Source organism: Dendronephthya gigantea, unplaced genomic scaffold, assembly GCF_004324835.1.
Source record: "Dendronephthya gigantea isolate DGI-Jeju-01 unplaced genomic scaffold, DenGig_1.0 000361F, whole genome shotgun sequence".
In the NCBI taxonomy this organism is placed as follows: domain Eukaryota; kingdom Metazoa; phylum Cnidaria; class Anthozoa; order Malacalcyonacea; family Nephtheidae; genus Dendronephthya; species Dendronephthya gigantea.
In genome coordinates, this window is record NW_021163371.1 from 12678 (window position 1) to 37359 (window position 24682).

At 36.1% G+C, this 24682-nt stretch overlaps 1 protein-coding gene across 1 annotated transcript in view; it reads right to left on the reverse strand.

The window, feature by feature from the left end:
* Positions 1–22780, reverse strand: part of LOC114542546 (fibrillin-1-like) — a gene marked incomplete at its 3' end in the record, with an annotated part of 35450 nt that extends 12670 nt beyond the window's left edge. Inside the window, exons 1-9 of the mRNA XM_028562067.1 lie at positions 22745–22780; positions 16051–16173; positions 13036–13158; positions 10210–10338; positions 7179–7294; positions 6318–6388; positions 3783–3970; positions 1202–1336; positions 140–262 (exon numbers count right to left, since the gene is read on the reverse strand). Coding sequence (XP_028417868.1) covers positions 140–262; positions 1202–1336; positions 3783–3970; positions 6318–6388; positions 7179–7294; positions 10210–10338; positions 13036–13158; positions 16051–16173; positions 22745–22778 — 1042 coding nt within the window. The remainder of the gene's footprint in view (positions 1–139; positions 263–1201; positions 1337–3782; positions 3971–6317; positions 6389–7178; positions 7295–10209; positions 10339–13035; positions 13159–16050; positions 16174–22744) is intronic.
* Positions 22781–24682: the final 1902 nt, after the last annotated feature.

The window sequence follows — 24682 nt, forward strand, 5'->3', positions numbered from 1 at the left end:
TCTTCTAAGGTAGCAAAGATTGAATATTTAATGCGCGTTCATACAGTAACGTCCAAATAGACTGTAGAAGTTATAATTCTTCTTTTTATGAAAAAAAATTATTTTATGAAAAACAAAAATAGTAATAAAAAGCACATACCTTCGCACATAGTTCCGTTTCCTGTATACCCTTCATTGCAGGTACAAGAGAACGACCCATTGGTGTTTTTACACGTTGCTTGATTGTCACAGTTGTCCTTCCCAATTGCGCATTCATCAACATCTTTAAAGGTAATAAATCATGAATATTTGGCGAAGAAGACGGGTAGTTTCGATGAATGCGCACATTCGGTTCAGAACACTATTTTCGAGCTGGGAATAGTAATTGGATAGCAAATGAAAAGATTGGAGAAACAAGAGGGACTGAAGAAATATTCCAATTTACATCGCGTGAACTATCACGCTTCTATATTTAAAACGTGGAACACTTATGTATAAACCATATACCACGCAGGTTGGTAAGTCTCGATTTCACTGCATAAGATATCAAATTTTTAATGACTTACAAATACTCAATTTATATAAAATAAATGATTATTTAACAAGTTTATTCATGTTCCGGTATTTTCATCTACAGAATCTACCAGAAGTATTCATAAACTATTTTTTGACAAATAAGCAAATTCATAATCATAACACAAGAAATTCTTCATTGATACACAAAAAGAATAATAGAACAAACTATACCAAACATACCCTTGCCAATAAAGGCATAGAAGTATGGAATAATCTTCCCACAAAATATAAAGAACCTAGGTCTTATGCTTCCTTCAAATCAATAATTAAAAAGTACTTTTTACAACTAGATTTAACAATATAACATGTTTTTGTAAATATAATTATGTATATGTATGTATGTGTATGTATGTATGTGTATGTATGTGTATGTATGAATGTATGTATGTATTTATATGTATCATAAAATACTTCTTTTCTTTTCCTTATTATCTGAAAAACACTTGAACTGACACGAGCTTAAATTTATTGATATAGCTTAATAAACCTAGGGGCCTAAAGCAAAAGCCATGTGGTTTCTAGTAGGCTCCTAGCCCATTTCTTGTATATATCTATTCTTTGTAAATGTCATATTTTTTTGTTGTTGGGCGAATTAAATAAATAAAAAAAAATATCGAACCCTGTAGTGGAACGTGTTTATGCTTACCAGTACAGCCTGTGTTATTTTTTTCATATCCAGGAAGACAAATACATTTATAACTTGTGTATGTGTTTATACATAACGCGTTGTTGCCACAGTCAGTAGTATGGATACTATTCTGTGGATTGCACTCGTCATAATCTGGGAGGAAAAAAAAGTATTATCCCATTAATTTTAACGATCGTAAAATGAATAAAATGGCAGAAAGTTTTTTGCAAACAAACTAAACATCCCTGGAGGAAATAAAAAGGACAAAAAGGTAAACGAAATTCACAACAAAGCTACCAAAGTTGTAGGATTTTCTTATGATAATAATAAACAAGTAATGTTGCTCGTACAGTTTGGGATAGGACGGTTAGTCCTATTTTAGCAAAATTTTAAACATCACTCGTATTTTAATCCCGAATTGTAGTCGCCATCGCACGCCTGTGCTAATTAATAATAATAAAAGCTTTAGTGAAAAACAAAATATTTACGAAGAAAATAAGAAATTTATGTAATGTGATTATAAATAGACTACAGAGGAAAGGTGTACCCCCAAGAGGATACGCCTTAGCGACGATAATAACTCTTCTATGATGGGCTTGTCGCCCTATCTAAAAGACCGTCAGGTAATTGAGTGCAAGCAATATGGGAAAGGTGGCAAATGGCCAGCAGCAATTTGAAAACTAACAATGACCGAATACCCAAGCCACAAACGGTCAGTTTAAGCGTGACATCGCAAAAGACAGAGCTCGTTTAAAGTTAAACCCACCTCCTCCCTAAAGCCTCCACTAACAATTAGGTACATTGGATGATTTACAGTAGCTGATATATATAGAGAGAGGACTGTTATATCTCAATAAGTGATGTTAGTAGGTGTATATATGTAAACATGTACTGGCGGTAGTTTGCCTCTACTTACCTTACGCTTACCCTTTTCTGAGCGTGAATATTTGGAAACTTAAGGGAATGTATTAATAAATATCGTTTTGTTTGTTTGACAGAAATAAAGCGGCTAGGAGAACCATCACTCCTAGCCAATATTATCCCAAAACGGCGTAAAATTTAATGTGTCGTTATTAATGCTCTGAAAACTGAGCTAGCGGAAAGGGTATGCAAAATTCATGGCTGGCAATATATCTATGCGGAAATAAATCACATTACATAAAGGTATTTTGCGCCTAATCCATAATTTTTGGCTCTGAGAATTTTAAATCAATATTGTCTCGGTGATATTCTTAAGATAAACTATTTTCTCTGTCTCGGCACCAAGTTCAGCAAATAATGAGCGGAATTCCTTCACCAGTGTAAACCTTTTATATGTACTCTTTGTCTCTTTGGTCATGATTTTCAAACTATAGGAATCCATAGATAGTGCAAAGTTTCATGCCCCCTAATGCCTGAGCAACGTGTCGTCTGTCTAAAGAACCCGGTTTAACAAAACCCTTATTCAAGCAGACAGTTCATTTTCAATATTTCGATTGCTCTTAAAATTATCGTGAACTTTGTACGCTTTATTTACCAGGCTAGATTACAATTGTAATTCCAAATTATCTCGTTGGTTGTATAGTTGCATGTGAACTAATGAGATAGTATTTCGATGCCTGTATGTACCTGGACTGTGAAAATTTACTAGTAGAGTGTTTGGAAAAATCACAATCAAGGAATCCAGGATAATCAAATGTACGTTAGGCACAATGTTGTCATTATTGAATTGTATTTTAGTTGTTCATGCAAAATGGCCGTTTGAATTTTTTCCACTCACCACAATACTGAAACTTTGGACTATATGAGCAGGGACCCCGGAACGATGCGAGGTGAAAAGGGACAAATTTTGGTAAAAAGGCACTCCTGTAGCAATGCGTAATACAGAATGTTTGCAAAGCATTGTCTGACTTATTAAATCTCGTGTCATCGTGTTTAGACTATTGTGATATTCTTGATACTCGTTCGTGAAATTTCTACTTAGAGCTCTGTTCACATGCACGATCCAATTTTGTTAGATCCCATTCACTTCTGATAGTCGTTTAATAGTTTGTTGACTTGCAATGAATATGGGCAGCAAATACACTGAAGCCAATTCAGTATTGCTTCATCGATAATAGGCTACATCCCATACGTCAAAAGTGAATTGGATCAAACGAAATTAGGTCGTGTTAGGGCACCTTAGCCCCAATTGCCCGGCTGGTAAAGGGGGCGGGGGGGCAGTTGCCCCTGCAAATTTTCTTTTGAATTTACATCAGCCATATGAAATTATGTATCATATTCATCTTACTAATTGCTTCAACCTAATTACATCATTCTATAGAAACGCAATATCTTGTAATTTAAAGCAATATTAGAAAGATTATATGACAGAGTTTTTTTCTTAAAACTTGAGCCTGCCCGCGACTGCCACCCCCTATCAATCTTAATACTTTTACATGACCAAACGCCTCTGCGGACGAGGGTAGTTGATTGTTACTGCATGGAAAGTCTTTTAAGACAACAAAAATTCCTTTATTGAACGAGCTGGTGTTTCATTCGGCAACCCATTTAGCAATGCTTTTGTTATATGTTAGCGAAAATATTGGATAAAACGTTAATATATTTGGGAGTTAAATACCTTGCACACTAAATTGCCTTATTACTTCAGTGAGATTTGTGCTCTCGCTGATTTGGAAATCTGCTCCAAGAAATGTGCCGTTCTGCGTTACATTCATTGACTTGACTAACTCTTCTTGAATATTTTCATTGCTTATTCCAGCGGAATCATTGAATGCTGCAACGTAATCAAAACCAACAGATCCTGGGCTGAAATCGTAAAAAGAGAAATCAGACTTTACTAGATATATAATGCAAGATTCGTGTCTTGACGTTTACCGCCAGAAACTTTTGTTCCTTACAAATGATACTTTGAAACTCGTGATCTTTTCGCCATTTGCGAAAGGATATTTTTGCCCGAAAATATGTGGTAACGGGATACTCTGTGGCGTAGCCAGCCTGACCTGACGATTTAGTCATGCTATGAAAATTTTATGTTATTATTATTATTCATTTATTGCTTTTATTCATTATTCATTATCATTATACATTTATTGCTTATTTCTTATTGCTTAGAAATTCATTAGCATCTAAATTGTCGGGCTGGCTGCGCCACTGGGGATCAGTAGCGTGAAAACCATAAATTTCTAAAGACATGCATGAATAATTATAATAACTCGAAATTTACGTATAGCGGGACAAAATCGTCAGGCTCGCTACTACGAACGTTTAAAGTGTATTAAAAATTGACAAATTAAAATATCCATACATCCTATATAAACGTCTTAATTGGCTAAATAGAGATTACTTCATGGTTGGCGAGTGCGTACGATTTTTATGCACGAGTTGTGAAGGATCGCAATACGAACGAGTGAGCGCAGCGAACGAGTGAGTTTGCGATCCTTCGCAACGAGTGCATAATAAAATCGTACAAACGAGCCAACCATGAAGTAATTTGTTTATTAAATGTGTATAGAGATCAATTTGACAACGACACGCTTTTAATATACCAAAACACAGCGAGCAACAAAATCGAAACTTTATGCATGAAAACATATTTACTATCGTTCAGTTTCTTTGTAATTTAGTTCAATAGAAGTTAGACATTCTTTCGGAAAGAATGTGCTGAATGTGAAAATATCTTGAATATGAGAATTATGTTTTGAATATCACTCCTATATTTCGACGCCATCTTGAAAGAAAATGTAAACAAATTGCCGCCAAAATGACATACGACAATTTTTCACGTGTGAAGACTATCGTACGTCCAATCAAAAGCCGTGTATGGCATTTTTTCACACGTGAAAAACATCGTACGTCCAATCAAATTGCATGAAATTAATTTGCACAGTGAAATACGATTTTTATTTCATCATTCTGCTGTGCATAAATCTCTATACACATATAATAAAGCTATTTTACAAATCTTAGTAAGAATATATCTTTGTGCCTGCATTCACTGATTAATTGGATTCTTTTGTTTAAAGTTGCGCTGCCATGCTTACATAAAATATACGGGGTGTCTCAAAAAACCCGAAAACTATTGAAATCACCCATAACAATGTCAGTTGTTAGAGTTTAATGCCTAAGAACTCTGTTGGGATAATATCACAATAAACACTCGTTGTTCCGCGGTCAGCTGTACTATTTTCTTTCGAAGCAATAACAAGGCTAATTTAAATGTAATCATATTCACAATTTCAACAAATATGTGTTTAGAATCATATATGAGTAGTGTTCGATATACCAAAGTATAGGGCTAATAAGCAGTGCTTGTTATACGAAACAAATTTGTAGTGAATAAAATCATATGAAGTAAACCAAGTTTATTGTAAATCAATTATGATTTTTGGCACTTCACTCGATGCAGGAATATTCTAGAGGTTTAAAGAGTCTTAATTTCGAGTGGTATTATACACACTGCAAATTCAACCATAGGTCCTCCGGCAGGAATCGAACCTACGCTTTTGCGATGCCGGTGCAATGCTCTTGTCAATGAGCTACAGAGGTAGCTGACAAGAGCAAGCGCGGTTAATGTGTATATGATGGTAATGCCGGAAATAGGTGAGGGTAAATCAATTATGATTTTTAAATCTTCCTGCATCGAGTGAAGTGCCAAAAATCATAATTGCGCTTGCTCTTGTCAGCTACCTCTGTAGCTCAGTGGCAAGAGCATTGAACCGGAGGACCTATAGTTGACCCATTTTTCAACGATATCATGTTTTATGATACGTAAAATCCGTTCAAAAAAACAGTCCCAAAAAAACTCAAAATTGAAATCGCACAATGTAATAATTAGAGTTTGAATACCTAGCCAAAAATGACCTTTTTTAACAAAATATTTATTACAATACAAAAATATGGAAAAAATTAATTTATAGACTACAACTCAATGACTACGACCTTCAACATGTCCCTCTTCTCTGGCAGATTTTACGTTATATTTTTGTAACTAGAATTTAATAACTTGTCTTTAATCCCCACTGTAAAAAAATTTAGGGTCATTCAAAATGCCGGTGATTTCAAAATTTTGTGTTTTTTTGTGACACCTTTACACCTTTTAGCTACGGCCGTGAACAAAGAGTTGAAGAAAATTTCAAAGGCTGTTAAAACTTACAATAGTCGTACAATGATGACTGCCTGAAAGGTAGAACGTAGCTTCGCTGTTCCCGTGTAGAGAGACGTAAGCTATACAAAGACAAAATATAAACTGTTTACATAATTATGCATACATTAATAATATTCTTGTTAATATTAATAACATTCTTGATATTTTGATGGTGAATCAATACATGATGAATTATCAATTTGCTTTCGGTCCGTTACCCTGGGGCTTATGCAGTGCAATGGTGAATATTGCACTGACACGGGCCCGGGTAAAAGATAGAAAGCGCTCTGCTTATATGGTGTTGTTCACAAATTGACGATTTTAGTAAAAAAAACTTTTTAGTATTTTTTTAAAAAAGGAAATTTCTCAAATGTAGCTATTAACATCATAATTATTTCGTTGTTCATGCATGACGTCGGTTCTTTGATTTTAACATCCTTTACAGGAAATTTTAATTGGTATAAACGCATTGCAAGGACCAAACTTAGCTATACCTCCAGCACTGTAAACCTTATAATCGATTACTTACAATCATGGGTTTAAACATTGTGTTATTTCGGAAAAGAGGCTAATGATCCGAATTCAGAACACTTTTTCTATTCACAGCACTTATAATGATATACTAGTCAAATAACTAAAGCATATAAGTCCAACTAACGATTGGAGGTACGAAATATGATGGATGATTCAACTAAAACGATTTTTAATTTTTTACAGTTTCGACATGAAGTGTTCAGACGCCATTGCCACTGCCAATTTTACTGAATATGTATATGAGTGTTGATGAATGGAATACAAAAACAAAAAATCGAAGCAAAAAGCACAAAGCGATTCCATGAATATTTATCAGAATGTCGTAGTTGTACATACCTCCTTTTTTAACCGTTGAATAATTTGAAAGTACTCCAAACTTTGCGTATTATTATAAGCAGGGATGTAGACGTAATTTATAATCACAAATCGACCTTCGACAGAGGCCTCAATATCTAAGAGGAAGAGAAGACGCATGAAAGTTGTTGTTTGATCGTTTAGGTGGGGTAGGACAGTCATGTACTGTAAAATTTTAATTGTATAATGTTATTAATGTAATGTTGAAATTACGGCGTGCTAATTGGCCGATTTATTTCAGTAATGATACATTTCGTTGATTATTACATTTTGTAATCATCGGCAAATACTGTATTATCATTGGCTAACAGGAGTGGGATTTGAGCGGCTCGTCCAACTTTATTAAAATTTTAAAACATCGACCGAAATGATATACCTACATCAGGTACTAATAAGTTATACAGGCATTGTAAAATCAACATTTCGTTTTCCAATACAAGATCTTTTCGTTGTCATAATGTATTTATATAGACTTTTGATCGCAAATCCCTTAAGGTGGATTTCTATTCAGTACAAAATGTCGCGTGATCGACAATTTAGGTCAATTTTCAATCCTGATATACAAACATAGAAATAATAGACATAGAATGCGTACTGATACCTCTTCCCTTACAAAATTTGTCTCCAAAGATGGCGGATTTATAAGGGCATTTTTCCTCGTCTCAGACTCCTGCGAGGAGTTTTTTGTGCACGGTCGCGACGAGCGAGATACAAATATGAGTGAGTTTAAGAGAAAAGCTTATTTTTGTTTTTGTCACGCACTGGAGCATCAATTGGTTTTGGTTTTGACTACATTGTTTCATGAATTGATTGATGGAGCTAGTGTGATAGCTGTTCCTAGCTTTCGATCAATCTTTTTTCAAGCGTACATAAGTCATAATACGGAAAAAATGGAATCCTGCTTCACTGTCGACATTATAACGCTGTCTTTTATAGTGGGAAAAATGAAAATTACCTACACAAAGACAAGGTATAACTTTTAAAATGTGGGGTACATAATTAACACTTGATCTCCTCTGGTACTGAGGTACGCTAAATGATGTTTTTGATTTTATTAAACTCGTTTTATGTGTTCTTATTTATTCACGAAATGCACGAGAAGCGAAATAAAATATAGTCATAGTCATTTCTCTTCCCACGGCTTCAATTATTTATGCAGAAATCGCTCGTTTTTACGTGAAAACCTGTTAAAAATCTATACAGAGTGATATGTTTTTCGTAGCTAGACAAAAAGGTTTTTAACCATTTATCGTTGCATCAAAGCAAGGTCATCGGACAAATAATCAAGTTCAAGCCAATTAACAATTTATGTAAACAAACTGTTGCATATAAAAAACGCGAAAATCCTCAAAAAACAAAGCACAGTTGAAAAATTCGCTAGACAATGGTAACTGACAACCTATTACAATAAACATTATTCTCTACCAACTATATTTCCTACATAACAATAAATATATAAGGCGATAGGCCGGTGGTTTTTCAGTTGTGTGCTCAACGGTGAAAATCGACTCTTTCTCGATTATCGCTTTTTCTGTTTTTCTTTCTGTTCTGCAACTTAACGCCGAACTGGGTTTGGCATTTTTAACCTCTGTGTGCTAATAATTGACTGTAAAATATGCTTTTACCCAAAATTAAAGTTTTGAATTAAATGTTTTTTTGAAAGATTTCTCACTCCTCGCGAGATTCAAAATGGCGCATTTATAAGGGCACAGCATGAAAAAATGTGGGACACGTATTCGTGATAAGTACGCATTCTATGTCTATTATTTTTATGTATACAAAGCACGCAAAATTTAAAACAACAATTCAAAATGGTTGCCATTGTCAGACGGATTGTATTCATTAAACTGTAGGTAAACTGGAACGCTAACTCCTGACAAATATCCCTATTTTAGCTTGAAGCGAAAATAGTTTTTCTGAGTTATGAGCTGAAATACTTGACGTCAGATGTTGGGCTGTATGTCAAATTAAAGCTATTGAAAAGTTACAATTTATTTGGAAATTTAAAGATTTAAACTACAGAGGAAGTATAATTTATATAAAAAAAACAATTACCAAACGGCAAAAACTCGAGAAATTTCCAATATTTTTTAGATATTTCCCTTTAAGCTAAACTCTCGAAATTTCTACACGAAATATAACTTTTTATTAAGTATTTCATCTCATAACTCAAATTATTCGTATTCGCTTGATTTAAATAAAAAAGCTGAATATATCTTCGATGAACGTGGAATATTTTCAAGAGGTTCAGACATTTCTGACGCTTGTAAACTGAAAGCATCAGGTAATTTGCAATCGATTTTTCAGGTGAAGCTTATCTTTGGAAATCAAACTTTGGTTGAAAGCTTCATTTTTAGGGCTGCCTTTGCAAACAACAACAAATTTGCCTTTTGGTAGTTCGCTGCTGTTACTCCTGTGTTTAGGAAAAAGTTTCTCAAATTATACACATTCAAGGTTACATCTGTTATTGTCTTGATATTTATTGTTTGGTTTGTAATATATATTGTTTTTAATGGTTTGCTTGTCTGAACTTTTTCCCGCACTGAAAATTAGCCAATCAAATCTCTCTACCCAAAACCAACGCGCCGCGTGCGGAAAGGTCCATTAGAAAAGCGATCGCAAAAAGTCGATCGCGTTACATTTTGCACCTAGTGAAAATACTCGTTAACCACGTGACGGAACGCGAGGTACTAATTCTGCCTAGATATTTTAATTACACCCGGGTATTGTGTCGCACAACGCACAGAACCAAAAGTTGTTTAAATTCAAATTTTATGAACAGTGTATGGTTGACATTAGATGGTCTAGTTGGTCGTTTTAGTTGATTAGGCGCATGGGCGAAATATGAACGGAAATTGTAATTAGTAGCACCTAGATTGGTTATTTTTGTATTACATTCAGAACCCCGGTGTCCATATCTCGTTATAAGGTAATGAAACTAAGAGGAATTGCAGGCACATGGAGCTGGCTGAGGTTGCCAACGATGTTATGCTTCAATGTACGCAAGACCTACCAGTACATTCTCCATCAATAATTTGCTCTCCTGGACTATTACAATAACAAAGGAATGCTCCAGGGTAGTTGACACATTTTTGACCTGCACCTGAACATTTTCGCGATGCTCCAACGCATTCGTTTATGTCTGCAAAGATAGAAATTAGAAATCCATTTAGCCTAATATTGTAGAAAAGCAGAATTAACTAAAAGTTGGCATCAAATGTGGTGTAACAACTCCCTAAAATAGACAAAGCACTTCTCGACGTTTCGACTCGAGGACCTTCGTCAGGAAAGTTAGTATTAGTATTTCAGGAGAGTTAGCTTTTCATACTAATTCTCTTGACGAAGGCCCTCGGTTGAAACGTCGAGATGTATTTTGTCTATTTTAGGCAGTTGTTATACCTCTGTCTATTGCTATGATTTCCCTAGCAACGCGACCCTGGGAAATCTTACACAGCAAAAACTCAATTTCATCCAGTAAACTGTTGCCATTGACGTTTTTTATTCTCAGTAGACATTATACTTGCTTTCCTATCGTTTTTAAAGTTAACGTTTTATCATTGTATACTTGTATTATTCTAATCCGTGAAGTTTTAAAATTTGTTCTCCCTTAGAGACCTTTTTTTTTCATTTTGACACTGATATAAAACCAAATCGCTTATTTACTGACATCTCAGGAAAAAAGTGTGTTTTTCTGATTCTCAACCGGTTACTGTTGCCCGAGGCGCACCACGGATTTTTTCCTTTACTTTTAAATCGACAAACTATAACGCTGCATTTGCTGCTGCTTTCCAGCGTTTCTGCACTGCATGTGACAGTTGTGAGTCCCAAGTGTACATCGTCAAGTGTGCATTCAGCAACATGAAAATAATAAAATTGAAGATAAACGACCGGCATTGCACTACCCTGATTATAAATGTTGCATGCTTTGACAATCCTAGTAGAATATTGAATTTTTCAACTGTTGTCGGTTTAATATCTCTTTAACAGTTATAATAATTTTAAATTTAACTGTTAACAGCTTATTATCTTCCTAAGCAGTTTATATTATATAGCTGCGATATATGTTCGTCAACATACTGAATTAAGCCTTTAAGGTCATAAATACTGAAAATTCGCACGTTTGGAGCAACTGTACATTATTCTAGAGCTACGATTACAATTTGGATGGCATATGAGAAATAAAGGAGAAAAAAGTGAGCAACAGTTAATATAACATAAAAACTAGAAATGAATGCATGCAGCAACCCCTCGCCTCGGTTGAACGAAATCAGTTAAGCATAGGGATGGTAACATGATTGTTAGAAAATTTATGTGGTTGGGGTTTTGGAGGGTACATCGTATAGAGAGAAAAAGAAATTGAGAGAAGTATGGAAATATTTTTCTGCACGTGGAAACACTGTAGTCATAGCAACTCGCGACGGCCGTATATTTTTAAAGAATCAAAGTTTAATTATTAATTACCATGAAATATAACATGAGACGTCTCATACAACTTCCGAAGTTTTATGTTACGCTTCGACCGGTTTTTGCACGGTTTTTTTCATTATGAAAACGAAGTTTATAAATGAAATTACATATTGTATATCATATAAAACATTCAGATTTATAGTGAAATACATTTGAAAATATTAACGTTGTGTTTACCACAAAAGAATGACTTTTTAAAGCTGTGCCGCATGAAATATTATCAAGTGGAAAATCTTCCAACTTCATTATACACTGTGAATTCGGTCGAAACTCGAAAATTTCGTCTTGTTATTTGTTAAACCGTGAAAAGTCCTTACCACATTCAAGTTTCCTTCTAATTTAATTAAAAATACGTATATTCCATATATATGAAAACATAAAGGAGTTATTTGCCGTAGCGAATAATAAGTTTATTGCTTGCGTGTATTATTCTTAGTTTATTTGTAGTTTGTAGATAACGTTATAGCTATATATGGTAGCGCACGCGTAGAGCAATGGAGGGAAACTCGTTTGTAAACTGGCCTATCTATAGATTTGAGTACAGGGAAACTTTGTGACGTTGTGGAAAACGTGCTCTCCTGATTTATTCCTAGCGGAATGAGAAAGTTCAAGACTATTCGCACTTTGCTACAGTTAAGTAATATTCCCCTCACGTGCATGGAGCATGTTTCACGTGCACAGTCAGCATACCTATATAAAGAGATCCGAAAGGCTCAAGGTCATTCTATATTTGTTTTTGTCGAAGCAATTTCGGAAGTTTTCACCCGACCCTCCCTCCCTTTCTCTAGGTTGTGAGCTACGATAATTTCTATGTAATTATGATGGTGGGGGCATTTTTTATCACCCCACCTTTTCTGTGCTGTACTAAAATACGAACATTGTAACAATTAGCTATAATTTGTTACTTTTGGTTTAATTAAATCGGCATGTGCTCTGGCACATTGCCATTATTTTATCCAAAAAGTGTCATTGTTTATTGCAGTTGCATGCCTTTAATTTGCCCAGAAAACAGAGCTCACCAGTCTCGGAAACCGCCGGCACTTCCTATAGGGTTTGTAGTTGAAACGGAAGCGATAAATTTAAAAATTTCATCAAAATTTTGCGAAATGACAGTTATTCACTGACGTTTGAAAATACAGATTTTTGTCTCGACCAATCAATCGCGCATAACGTAGAAGACCGTCCATGGCGTGAGGTCCATTGCATAATGGCGGACGATTTTGATTTCGCATTTGCACATCGTGGGTGTAAATATCCCAGCGGAATTAGTACCCTCGCACGGTGCTCCGCACCGGCTCGGGGATAAATGGGCAACAGGTGCTGGAGCAATTCATGTGCCAACGGTAGCAAAGTTGTATTGCAAATTGCGTACCTTCACACGTGGTTCCATTTCCTGTATAACCTACATTGCAGGTACAATTGAACGACCCATTGGTATTACTGCACGTTGCTTGACTGTGACAGGTGTGATTCCCAAGTGTGCATTCATCAACATCTTTAAAAGTAATGAATGATAGCTAAATATTGATGTAAACCGGTCACTTTCTTAACGCAATTTTTATGCCATATCGCTCTTACTATTTGGGAAAAAGGAAGTGAGTGGTGGTGATGACTATGAACGATTTAAATATGCAAAAAAGCTCCATTGACCGAAATGATATACTTACATCAGGTACTAATAAATAATACAGGTATTGAAAATCAACATTTCGTTTCCAATATAAAATCTTTTCGCTGTAATAATGTATCTATATAGACTTTGATCGGAAATATCCCCTAAGGTGGATTTCTTTTCAGTGCAAAATGTCGCGTGATCGACAATTTAGCACAATTTCCACTCCTGATACACAAAGCACGCGAAATTTAAAACAACAAGACGCCAGTTCTGGCGTTAACTCCGGCGCACGTGCCAGTCTTCAATATAAAGCTTCTAAACATAAACAATACAGTTCATATTCATTTAGATGCCTTGCGAGCCTAAATGTTCGATCGCGAAATTCAGAAGCACATCGTACTTAAAAAGTATAAAAGTTCAATTGTTCAAAAATGTAAATAAACCGCGTGACATACTCGCTTTGTCTTACACTTTGCCTTTGGAATTCGCACTTATATAGATATATTAAATCTTCAATCCTGTGCAAAATACGACGTGTCAACGCGCCCATACATGACCACATCTTGTTAAACGGAGAAATAGCAGCGATATTATTAAAATAGGACCAGAATCTACATGTATTAAATATATTCTTACCCCAATTCAAATCTAAACTTAATTGAACGGCATGAAAGAACGGTTTATTTGTTCCTCTTGGAGGAATTGCCGTCTCATGCGAGCGAAATCGAATCGCGCATCGGAAAATCAGCCAAAGCTGTGCACCACAACTCTTGGGAGATAAGACTGGGACGTAGATAAATAAGGTCACATACACATTTCAAATACTAGTATATTTCGCGCCATTACACACTTGCGACGACAAAAAATAAAAAAACAAACCGACCGCATTGCACTGCCCTGATTATAAATGTTGCTTTGACAATCTTTCAACAGCCTTTGAACATCCTTTTCACTTACGCGTTTTTTATACGCACGTACACGTACGAAAAGTTTTAAATGCTTTTAAATTTTTATTATTTAACATCTAGGTCAACAAATGCATAGTAAATTATACAGAAAACTAAGTTCCTTTGATTTATTCACTTAGTTTTTCAAAGGTAACAGGTAACTTTTACGTGGGTGTATGTGCGTATGAAAAATGCGTATGTGGAAAACAGCCTTGACGATACGATCGTACTATACGCCATGTAAATTTCATACTATTATAATTTTTCATTTCTTTAGAAATTTATTGTTTTCACAGTCAATGAACACTAAAATATCAGCATAGCGGAACAAATCGTGGCAACAAACTTGCTGGCAAACTGCGTTCATATAATTAGATATAAAATGAGCAACGGACTGTTAGCAATTTAGGCCGTATTCTGTGGCCGATTATCGTTCAGTTTCTCCCCCCCCCGGGCACTACTTGAAAACACTATAGAAAATTAGGACAAATTATAGAAAGTCTAATTTCACTTCTTTTCAACTTCAGAAACCTGCAGTTTTTGAGCATTTCATTTTCGAAAAATCAGTGAATTTGCATGTTTCGCAATACACCGACGCCATTTTGATTCAGGAAATGTTTCGAATACTTGGTGTAATATACGACATATATAGCAGATTCAGCAGTATTAAATGAAGTTTCTCGCATTTTTGCTGTGCAAGCAAGTTTCAACAAGGAAGCTTTGAGTGGAGTTTTACGAGGTTTTTCACAAATTTTCATAGTTTTTCAAAACTAAATTAGTCAGAGAAGACAACAATTAATCGAAAAAACATCCGACAATTTGCGATTTTTTTAAGGCATTCTGCTCTTGGAATTTACAAATAAAATAACTTGATTTACACGCATCAAAATCACCCAAGAGCGTTTTGTTTCTAGTCAATTTATGTATAAAATAACTCTTTTCCAGCATACCCTTTGTTTTTATATTAACTACTTTTTAAATATACATGTTTTCTCAACCAAACTATTTACAACCTCTCAGTTTTTTTGCCAAAGTTAATTACCAACGCCAACATCTATTTAATACGTGATTTGCAACGTACAACTACAGTACATGTTAAAATATTAAACACGCATACCAAAGTTGATATCAGCCTAATGTTTTAATGTTGCTGAGCCGGACACGAAAACCAGGAAAAACCTGTAACGTGTTCTCCCTCCCATGCTGCAGCAACGCTTTTGCAGGCTAAAAGCCAACACTTCTTTTTCTTCTTAGAATTAAATTTTGGCAATTCTTTGTAGTAATTATATTATATAACTTGATTAGAAACAAAACGCTCTTGCATGATTTTGATGCGTGTAAGCAAACTTGTGGGATGTTTATCCGATTAATTGTCTAAGTCTTCTCTGACTAATTTAGTTTTGAAAAGCTGTGAAAACTTCGTAAAACTCCACTCAAAGCTTCCTTGTTGAAACCTGCTTGGAGAGTAAAAATGCCTGAAACTTCGTTTAAATACCAGTATAAAACTGCTGAATCTGCTACATATGTTGTATATTACACCAAGTATCGCTCAAGCATTTTCTGAATCAAAATGGCGTGGATGTATTGCAAAACATGCAAATTCACTGATTTTTCGAAGATGAAATGCTCCAAAACTGCAGGTTTGTGAAGGTGAAAACAAGTGAAGTTATAGATAGACTTTCTATAATTTTTCCTAATTTTCTATCGTGTTTTCAAGTAGTACCCGAAGGAGGGCAACGAAAAGCGACTAAGCGACTTTTCGTGCCAGAGAAAACGGCCAAATTCATGTGCCAGCGGTAGCAAAGTTGTATTGCAATTTGCGTACCTTCACACGTGGTTCCATTTCCTGTATAGCCTTCCTTGCAGGTACAAGTGAACGACCCATTGGTATTACTGCACGTTGCCTGACTGTGACAGGTGTGATTCCCAAGTGCGCATTCATCAACATCTTTAAAAGTAATGAATAATAAATATCGATGTAAACCGGTCAGTTTCTTAACCGGAATACCTATATTCGGGGCAGAAAGTTAACTCATCAGGGTCAGGCCATGGTTAGTATTTAAGTGGTATTGGTATAATTACAAAGGTGAGTATTGAAAATTCTTGCATAATCATCTAAGCGGATTTTTCAAAATGGCGGCTAGTTGTTTTTGCCAAAGTGCAGAGAAAGAGAGACGTTATTTTTACAAAAATACTGTACCTGAAAGCACAAAAGAAGTGAAAAATTTAGGCATAAAATTGTTTTTAAGGTAAAAGGTACTTTGTAGAAAACTTTTTAACTTTATTTTGCAAAAACATTCTTTTCATTTGAATCGCCGTAAAACTGCCGAGGTATTTGCTTACGTTTGTATTTACTACAACAGACTTGTTTCTTTAAAATACTCAGGCTCGGTGAATATCGCTGAAAAAAACTTGACTTCGTCTTGGTTTTATTCAACGATTTTCATCCCGCTTTCGGCGAATAATTAAATTGTAAAGATGGTGTAGTTGTTCAGTAAATCTCCCTGCATGATGATGGAGATTTTTATATGCTCGATCGATGTGATCCCGCATCTGGATTTTGAGAGACAATGAGAAATATCTCGAATTTTTTTTTGCAATAATCATTTTTTCATCCATTCCTTGGTCTCCGTTACGGCGTACGACTTGTCGATTATAATTGGTTTGATTGCATGTCCAGGATGATCTCAGGTGGTGTGAACATATTGCGATGATTGTACTGGAGACGGAACATCCGTTTAGTGTTTAGACGATCTTGGGTAAGCGTAAGATGGTTCGTCTTCTAGTTCGTCTTTTAAAATGAAACTGACAGGTTCCGAAATAGCTTTTCTAAGTGCATGATTAGACTTCAAATAAGTAATTTTAGTATATAGCTTTATATGTTAATGGTTAAATAGTTAAAAACGTTTTTAAAAATTCTTGTAATATAGCTTGATATTATTGTAAAAATAATTTTTACTTGTAAATTTTTTTTGTAGCTAAAACACATTCTGAATTCATATCTATGCGTTGATGTGTTATTTAAGAAATGAAACGAAATGGAATGAGACAAAATGCTGCTGGCTGCTGCCAAGATAAAAGATAATCGACATAGACGCCAATGTCTTAGTTTGTCTCACGCTTTTTATTGGCGTATTAAGGAGTTGATCCAGTCGTTTTTGGACTTCTTGTAGGAACGACGGTAGCACTGAAGGTACAGGGAGCTTTTCGTTTGCCTCGGTTTTGTAGTGTTTGCGTAGGTCGCACGTGAACTCGTTCTCCGCGGACTCGCTTCCGGCTTCGGTCCGGCCAACGAAGAGAACACATAGCCAGCGACTAAGGCGGTGTAAGTGCGATTGCGAAACTTTATGTAAAGTATTTAGTATGCGAACTAGAGCCCAGTGAACACTGCGAACATTGCTAATCTTTAACGTTGTATTTGCGTAAACTATATTAATCGAGGTCTTTGTACCGTGTAGTAATGGAGGGATAAATCGGCAAGGCACATTTTATACTTGAGTAAGGTTATGTTTATGCTAAATTATCATTGTGTGTATTTATAGCAATTATATTTGCTTTGTAATTGTGATCTGAAATGACAGTTCAGCATTTTCATTTGCTATTTTTAACTAAAAAGTATTTTTAAAATATTATTTCCGTTGTATAACCTGTGCAGTTAAACCCGTCTCCGGTATACCCAGTATATTACATGTGCAGATATAAGATCCATCTGTGTTATTGCACGTAGCATTGGAATGACATGGGGCAGATGTTAGGCATATGTGCGATTGACATCTATGTTATATAATGGTTTTCAATTTGGTTTTCCCCTTCATTTTGAAGGCATTCGTATATCGTTTTTTGCAACAAATCTCGTTTCGGCCCTGCAGAACCCGGAAATCGTTAGTGCTAAACTTTCGAAAGAATTAGCGGCGAATCGCATTGCTGGGCCCTTTGACAATCCCCCTTTTCCCAATTTTCGAGTCTCTCCGTTAGGCGTTGTTCCTAAGAAAACTCCAGGGGAGTACCGTTTGATTCACTATTTGTCATTTCTGAACGGTGCTTCTGTTAACGATGGGATTGCCCCCGAGCATACCTCTGTGAACTATGCTCGTGTCGATGATGCAGCAGTTTCCATGATATGGCAGCTTGGGCGCGGCTGTTTTCTTGCGAAGACAGATATCAAAAGCGCATTTCGTATTATTCCCATACGCCCCGCCGATTACGATCTCTTGGGTATTTTTTGGCAAGGCAAATATTATTATGATCGAGTTATGCCTATGGGCTGTGCGTCGTCATGTCGCACTTTCGAGATGTTTAGCACTGCTATCGAATGGGTTGCTAAGACACACTTGTCAATCGCACATCTAATCCACATTCTCGATGATTATCTAATGGCCGCACCTACTTATCACCAATGTCGCATTGATCTTGTTCGCTTTTTGTCTCTCTGTAAACACGTAGGCGTGCCAATCGCTCCAGAAAAAACAATTCTTTCCTTTGCCGGCATTGAATTAGATACTTTGCACATGGAAGCCCGCTTACCTTTGGATAAAACTGACAAATGCAAGCAATATTGATATCGGCTTTTCTTTGTCGCAAAAAGGTCACATCACGCGAGATACAATCTTTAACCTGTTTACTCAATTTTGCTTGTTCAGTCGTTGTCCCTGGGCGGGCCTTTCTCCGACGTCTTATTGATTTAACTAAGGGCGTACGGTGTGCTCATCATTTCATTCGCCTAACTAAATCGGTAAAGGCTGATCTCGAAATTTGGCAGTCATTTTTAGCCAATTTTAATGGCCGATCGTTTTTTTCTCAATGACATGTGGCATGACTCTGCTAGCCTTAACCTGTACAACGATTCTGCGGCTAGCCTCGGCTATGGCGCGCTTTTTGGTTTTGAGTCGTGTTAGGGTGCCTGGCCCGACAATTGGAAAACTTTTAACATAACGATTTTGGAATTCTACCCAATCGTATTAAGCGTTCTTCTATGGGGAGACCAGATGCGTAACCAGCGTATAACTTTTTTCACCGATAATGCGGCATTGGTTGATATTATAAATAAGGCTACTTCTCGTGATGTGACTGTTATGGTGTTTGTTCGACGCCTGGTGCTGGCTTGTTTGCAATTTAATATTCTCTTTCGCGCTCGCCATGTAGCGGGGGTTACAAATGTTTTGGCTGACTCCTTATCTCGCTTGCAGGTTTCGAAGTTCAAACGGCTAGCTCCGGTGGGCGTTCGGCCAACACCGACAGTCATACCGCCTCACCTTCTCCCACACAATTGGCCGCTATTACCTCGCGGTTAATTCAATCTAGTTTGCAGCCTTCGTCAATCCCTACTATCGCAGGGCATGGAAACTCTACAATCAGTTTTCATCTGCAGTTTTTCAATCTGCTTCAGTCAAACTGCCCATATCGTCTTCAGACTTGGGTTTATTTATCGCATTGATGTTTCAGCTCCATTATGCAGCCTCGACCGCGAATACACATGTTTCTGCATTAGGTTATTGTCACCGTTTAACGGGCGTGAATGACCCTACAAAGGTATTTTGGGTTCTCGAAATGTTGAAAGGATATGGTAAGCTTGGCTCCGGTGTTGATGCACGCCTTCCAATCACTATTTCTATCCTCCGCACAATTTTGCAACAGACTTCTCTCGTTGCATCTAGTGAATATCGCGCACTTTTATTTAGGGCAATGTGTACGACAGCCTTTTTTGCCTTTTTGCGGGTTGGTGAAATAACGAGTTGCCCACGGTCTCCAGGCGTGCTTCAATTATCTCAAGTGGTTCACTTTGTTGATAATTTGGTAATATTTCCGGTTTGAAAATCAATTTTGCGAACTTCAAACATTCCTACAATCAACCTCGTGTTTCTCTTACACTTCATCGCCGTTCCGATATTTGCCCTGTGCAGACATTACTAGACTATTTTGCGCGTCACGGTTTATCCGATGGCCCACTATTTCGCACTCTCGATGGGCGCGCAGTAACACGCAGACTATTTACTGAGCATTTGGCATTTATTTTTCGTGCATGTGGTCTTGACCCTACTAAGTATAAGGGGCATAGTTTTCGAATTGGTGCAGCTACTTTCGCTGCGGAATGCGGTTTTTCTGACGCCCAAATTAGAGTAATGGGTAGGTGGAAATCCGACGCATTCCGCAAGTACATTCGTAGTCCGAACTTATCTTCGCGACCTATGTCGCATCCCATGTCGACATGAGTCATTTATTGCCGTGCCTGGCGGGGGTTGACCTTAACTGCACACTTCTTAGTTCGTATACTTATTTCGTTATATACCACATTAGTTGCAACTACGATAACTACGATGTGACTCATTGGTAATCGGGCGCAATGCTGATACAGGGGTAAAGCTAGCGCTCCTCAACCTCATGTCACCATTTCATATTAGCGACTCCGGTTGCAGATACTCGGCCGGTCAACGCAGGGGCACGACTGGTTGGAGGTCTGTACCTTTTCCTTACCGCGATTCTTATATGTGGGTTTCTTATATGCATGTTTTATATATTATTTGTTTTGCTGATTTTACAAGTCTGTCTGTGGATACCTTGTCATGACGGGGTGGGGTTTGTCTCCTTTACCCAAGGAGCCTTGTGGCGTTTAAATTAGCCCCACCTTTTCTGTGCAAATTGTTTAGTAATTGAATTTATTGTTTGTTGATTAATAATTAATTTGTTGTTAAGTAAAAATTAATTAATCGGCATGTGCGTTAGACAATTACGCACATTGCCAAAATTATTCCAACTCTGTGTCTGAGTTGTTTTTGTACGAGATCTAGAACACAGAAAACAGAGTTCGTCATGACAAGGTATCTTTTAGATATGAAGCTAATGAAGGGAAGCGATAAAGGAATTATTGGCATACCAATAAAGAATTTATTGCTTCCTGCACTTGAGACTTAAAGTAGATTAAATACTTTAGTTTGACGCGCAGGTAATTTCCCTGGAATTCTGATGACATATAGGTAACGCGTGGGAGAGCGGAGATGAGGGTCAGTATAGATAAAGAGCAGAATGTCCTGCCAATAGACCTTTGAGGTGCTTACATCATGTCGGTCTCGAACAATGAATCGCAATGCAATCTGGGAAACAAGTGGGACAAAATTGTATAGCTAGAAAACTGTGTGACGTAAGCACTTCAGAAGGCTATTCATTCTGCTCCTCGCTTCGACAAAGTAATTATGTAAAGGTAGACTAGAAATACATGCATGCATCAACCCCTCGCTATTTTGAACCAAGTACAAAAATTCTTGAGTTAACCTGACCTAAACTTATTTTATGAAATGACACAAGACTCAAATCAGTCTTATTATATTTTACCAAGTATATTATAGCTAATGTTTCATTCATTCAATACAAAAATAATCACATAAAATCTAGTGTAGACATTTCCCATTCAATTTTGCTGCATTACACCATGCCAGCAATTAGGTGACGGTTAAAATCGAAGTTTAAAACGATTAAAACAGTACAAAATCTTCACAGACAAAGAAAAAAACTTCAAATGTTATTTTATTCTGTACATGCAGTCGACGCCGGCGGCTAAAAGCTTTATACTTTATGAATATTGTGTGTATTTTTCATACCAAAATTCAAATTACACTTTCAAAAACACTTTTTGAAGTTAAAGCAAAGGTGTAATAGCCTTTCACAGGTTTATGCGTTTGCATAGACAGCTGAAAATTTAACAAATAAACAGCATACAAAGCTGAAAAGCATACAAATACAGCTCATCCTTACCGCGAAACAAATACGAAATAAACAAAGTAAACACGTAGTACCCCTTGTCTTTGAAAACATTTATAAGCTTGCAGATTATGAATTATTCCTCTTACACGGCTTTGTCTTAAATGTATATACGTTCATCTTTGCTATCTGTCATGCTTAATCATATATCTTGTTTCATCTCGTTTTACCTTCTTTGCACAAAGTTTATGAAACGCTTTTACAAAAATGTTTACGAAATGACCGTTAAATTGCTGACGTTCTCATTGAAATACAAACTTTCTGTTTTAGATAATCAGAACGTTCGTTGATTACCAGACGTTACTAGCGCATGCGCATAACTTACAAAACCACCCAACGTCGACCGTCCATGACAAAGAATTTGGAAAACTTTGGATTCGCCTATGTTCTACCGGGTTCCGGGTGTAATTCCTAATCTCCGAGCGGAATTAGTACCCTCGCTGGCGCTCAGCGCCCGCTCGGGGATTAGTATATTCGGTAGGGCGTTTAAATTAGCCCCACCTTTTCTGTGCGAATTGTTTAGTAATTGAATTTATTGTTTCTTGATTAATAATTAATTTGTTGTTAAATAAAAATTAATAAATCGGCATGTGCGTTAGACAATTACGCACATTGCCAAAATTATTTCAACTCTGTGTCTGAGTTGTTTTTGTGCGAGATCTAGAACACAGAAAACAGAGCTCGTCATGACAAGGTATCTTTTAGATATGAAGCTAATGAAGGGAAGCGACAAATAATTTTATGCCGATATTCTGTGTTCATCTTACCTGTACAGTTGTAACCATTGCCCTCATAGCCCATGTTACAAGTACAATTATATGAACCATCAGAATTGGTACAATTTGCATTTACATCACAAGGATTTCTTTCACATTCATTGATATCTAGAAAGATGTTACAGATGACGTTCGGGAGGATTAAATTCAGTTTAATTTGGATAATCCCTACAAATCTCTTTGCACTTTTCCCAAAAATGACTTTTTTAAATAATTATTAATCAGCTGAAAATATGGCGCGGTATAAACAAATGCAAATGAAAAAAGAATGTAAATTCCTCTTTCCTTCTTTAACGTCGGCGCATTGGAAAACAAAGTCTAATGAATGTACAAATAATAAAACTACTGGAGAAAACAAGGAAATTAAAGTAATCCTGTGGTCTATGTAACTGTCGGGGAAACAGGAGTAGAAATATCGCACAGGTTCAGATATTGGCTTTCCGATAGGGAACCAGAGAGAAATATATCTTGACAATGGATAAAACAAATAATGTTGAATATGCGGTTATTCCTATTTTTACGTTACCTGTGCAGTTGTAACCATTGCCCTCATAGCCCATGTGACAAGTACAATTATATGAACCATCAATATTGATACAATTTGCATTTACATCACAAGGATATGTTTCACATAAATTGATATCTAGAAATATATTACAGACGACGTTCGCAAGGATTACATTGAGTTTAATTCTTATAATCTGTACACATTTTTTTGCACTTTTCCCGAAGATTTTTTTTATATAATTATTAAGAGGCTGAATATATGCATGGCATGGTGAACATATACAAACGAAAGAAGAGTGTAAAATCCTCTTTCCTTCTCTAACTTAGGTAGGTTGGATAATTCATGTGCAAATAATAGAACTACACGATCAAACAAAGGAATTAAAGTAATCATGTGAGCAAGGTAGCTGTCCTCGAAACAGCAGTTGGAATATCACTGCGTTGAGATTTTGGCTTAGGGAAAGAAAACAAGGGAAAAATATATTCTTTAAAAAGGACATAACAAATAGTTTTAATAAACGGATAATTTATAATATTTACGTTACCTGTACAGTTGTAACCATTGCCCTCATAGCCCATGCGACAAGTACAATTATACGAACCATCAATATTAGTGCAATTTGCATTTACATTACACGGATTTGTTTGACATTCATTGATATCTAGAAATATATTACAGACGACGTTCGCAAGGATAACATTAAGTTTAATTCTTATAATCCGTACAAATTTTTTTTGCACTTTTCCCCAAGATCTTTTTGGATAATTATTAAGAGGCTGAGTATATGCATGGCGTGGTGAACAATTACAAATGAAAGAATGTAAAATCCTCTTTCCTTCTTTAACTTAGGTAGGTTGGATAATTCATGTGCAAATAATACAACTACAAGTTAAAACAAAGGAATTAAAGTAATCATGTGAGCAAGGTAGCTGTCCTGGAAACAGCAGTTGGAATATCACTGCACTGAGATTTTGGCTTAGCGAAAGAAAACAAGGGAAAAATATATTTTTTACAATTGACATAACAAATAGTTTTTAATAAACGGATATTCTATAACATTTACGTTACCTGTACAGTTGTAACCATTCCCCTCATAGCCCATGTGACAAGTACAATTATATGAACCTTCAGTGTTGGTACAATTTGCATTTGCATTACAAGGATTTGTTTGACATTCATTGATATCTAGAAACATAGTACAGATGACGTTGGCAAGGACAACATTGAGTTTGATTTTGATAATCTGTACAAATCTTTTTGTACTTTTCTCGAAAATAAAATATTTCAAATAATAATTAACAAGTGAGTATATGGTATCGTGAACAATTCCAAATGAAAAAGAATCTAAAATCCTCTTTCAATCTTCAACTTACAGGCATACTGGAAATAAAAATACATTTTTAATGTGCATATAACAAATA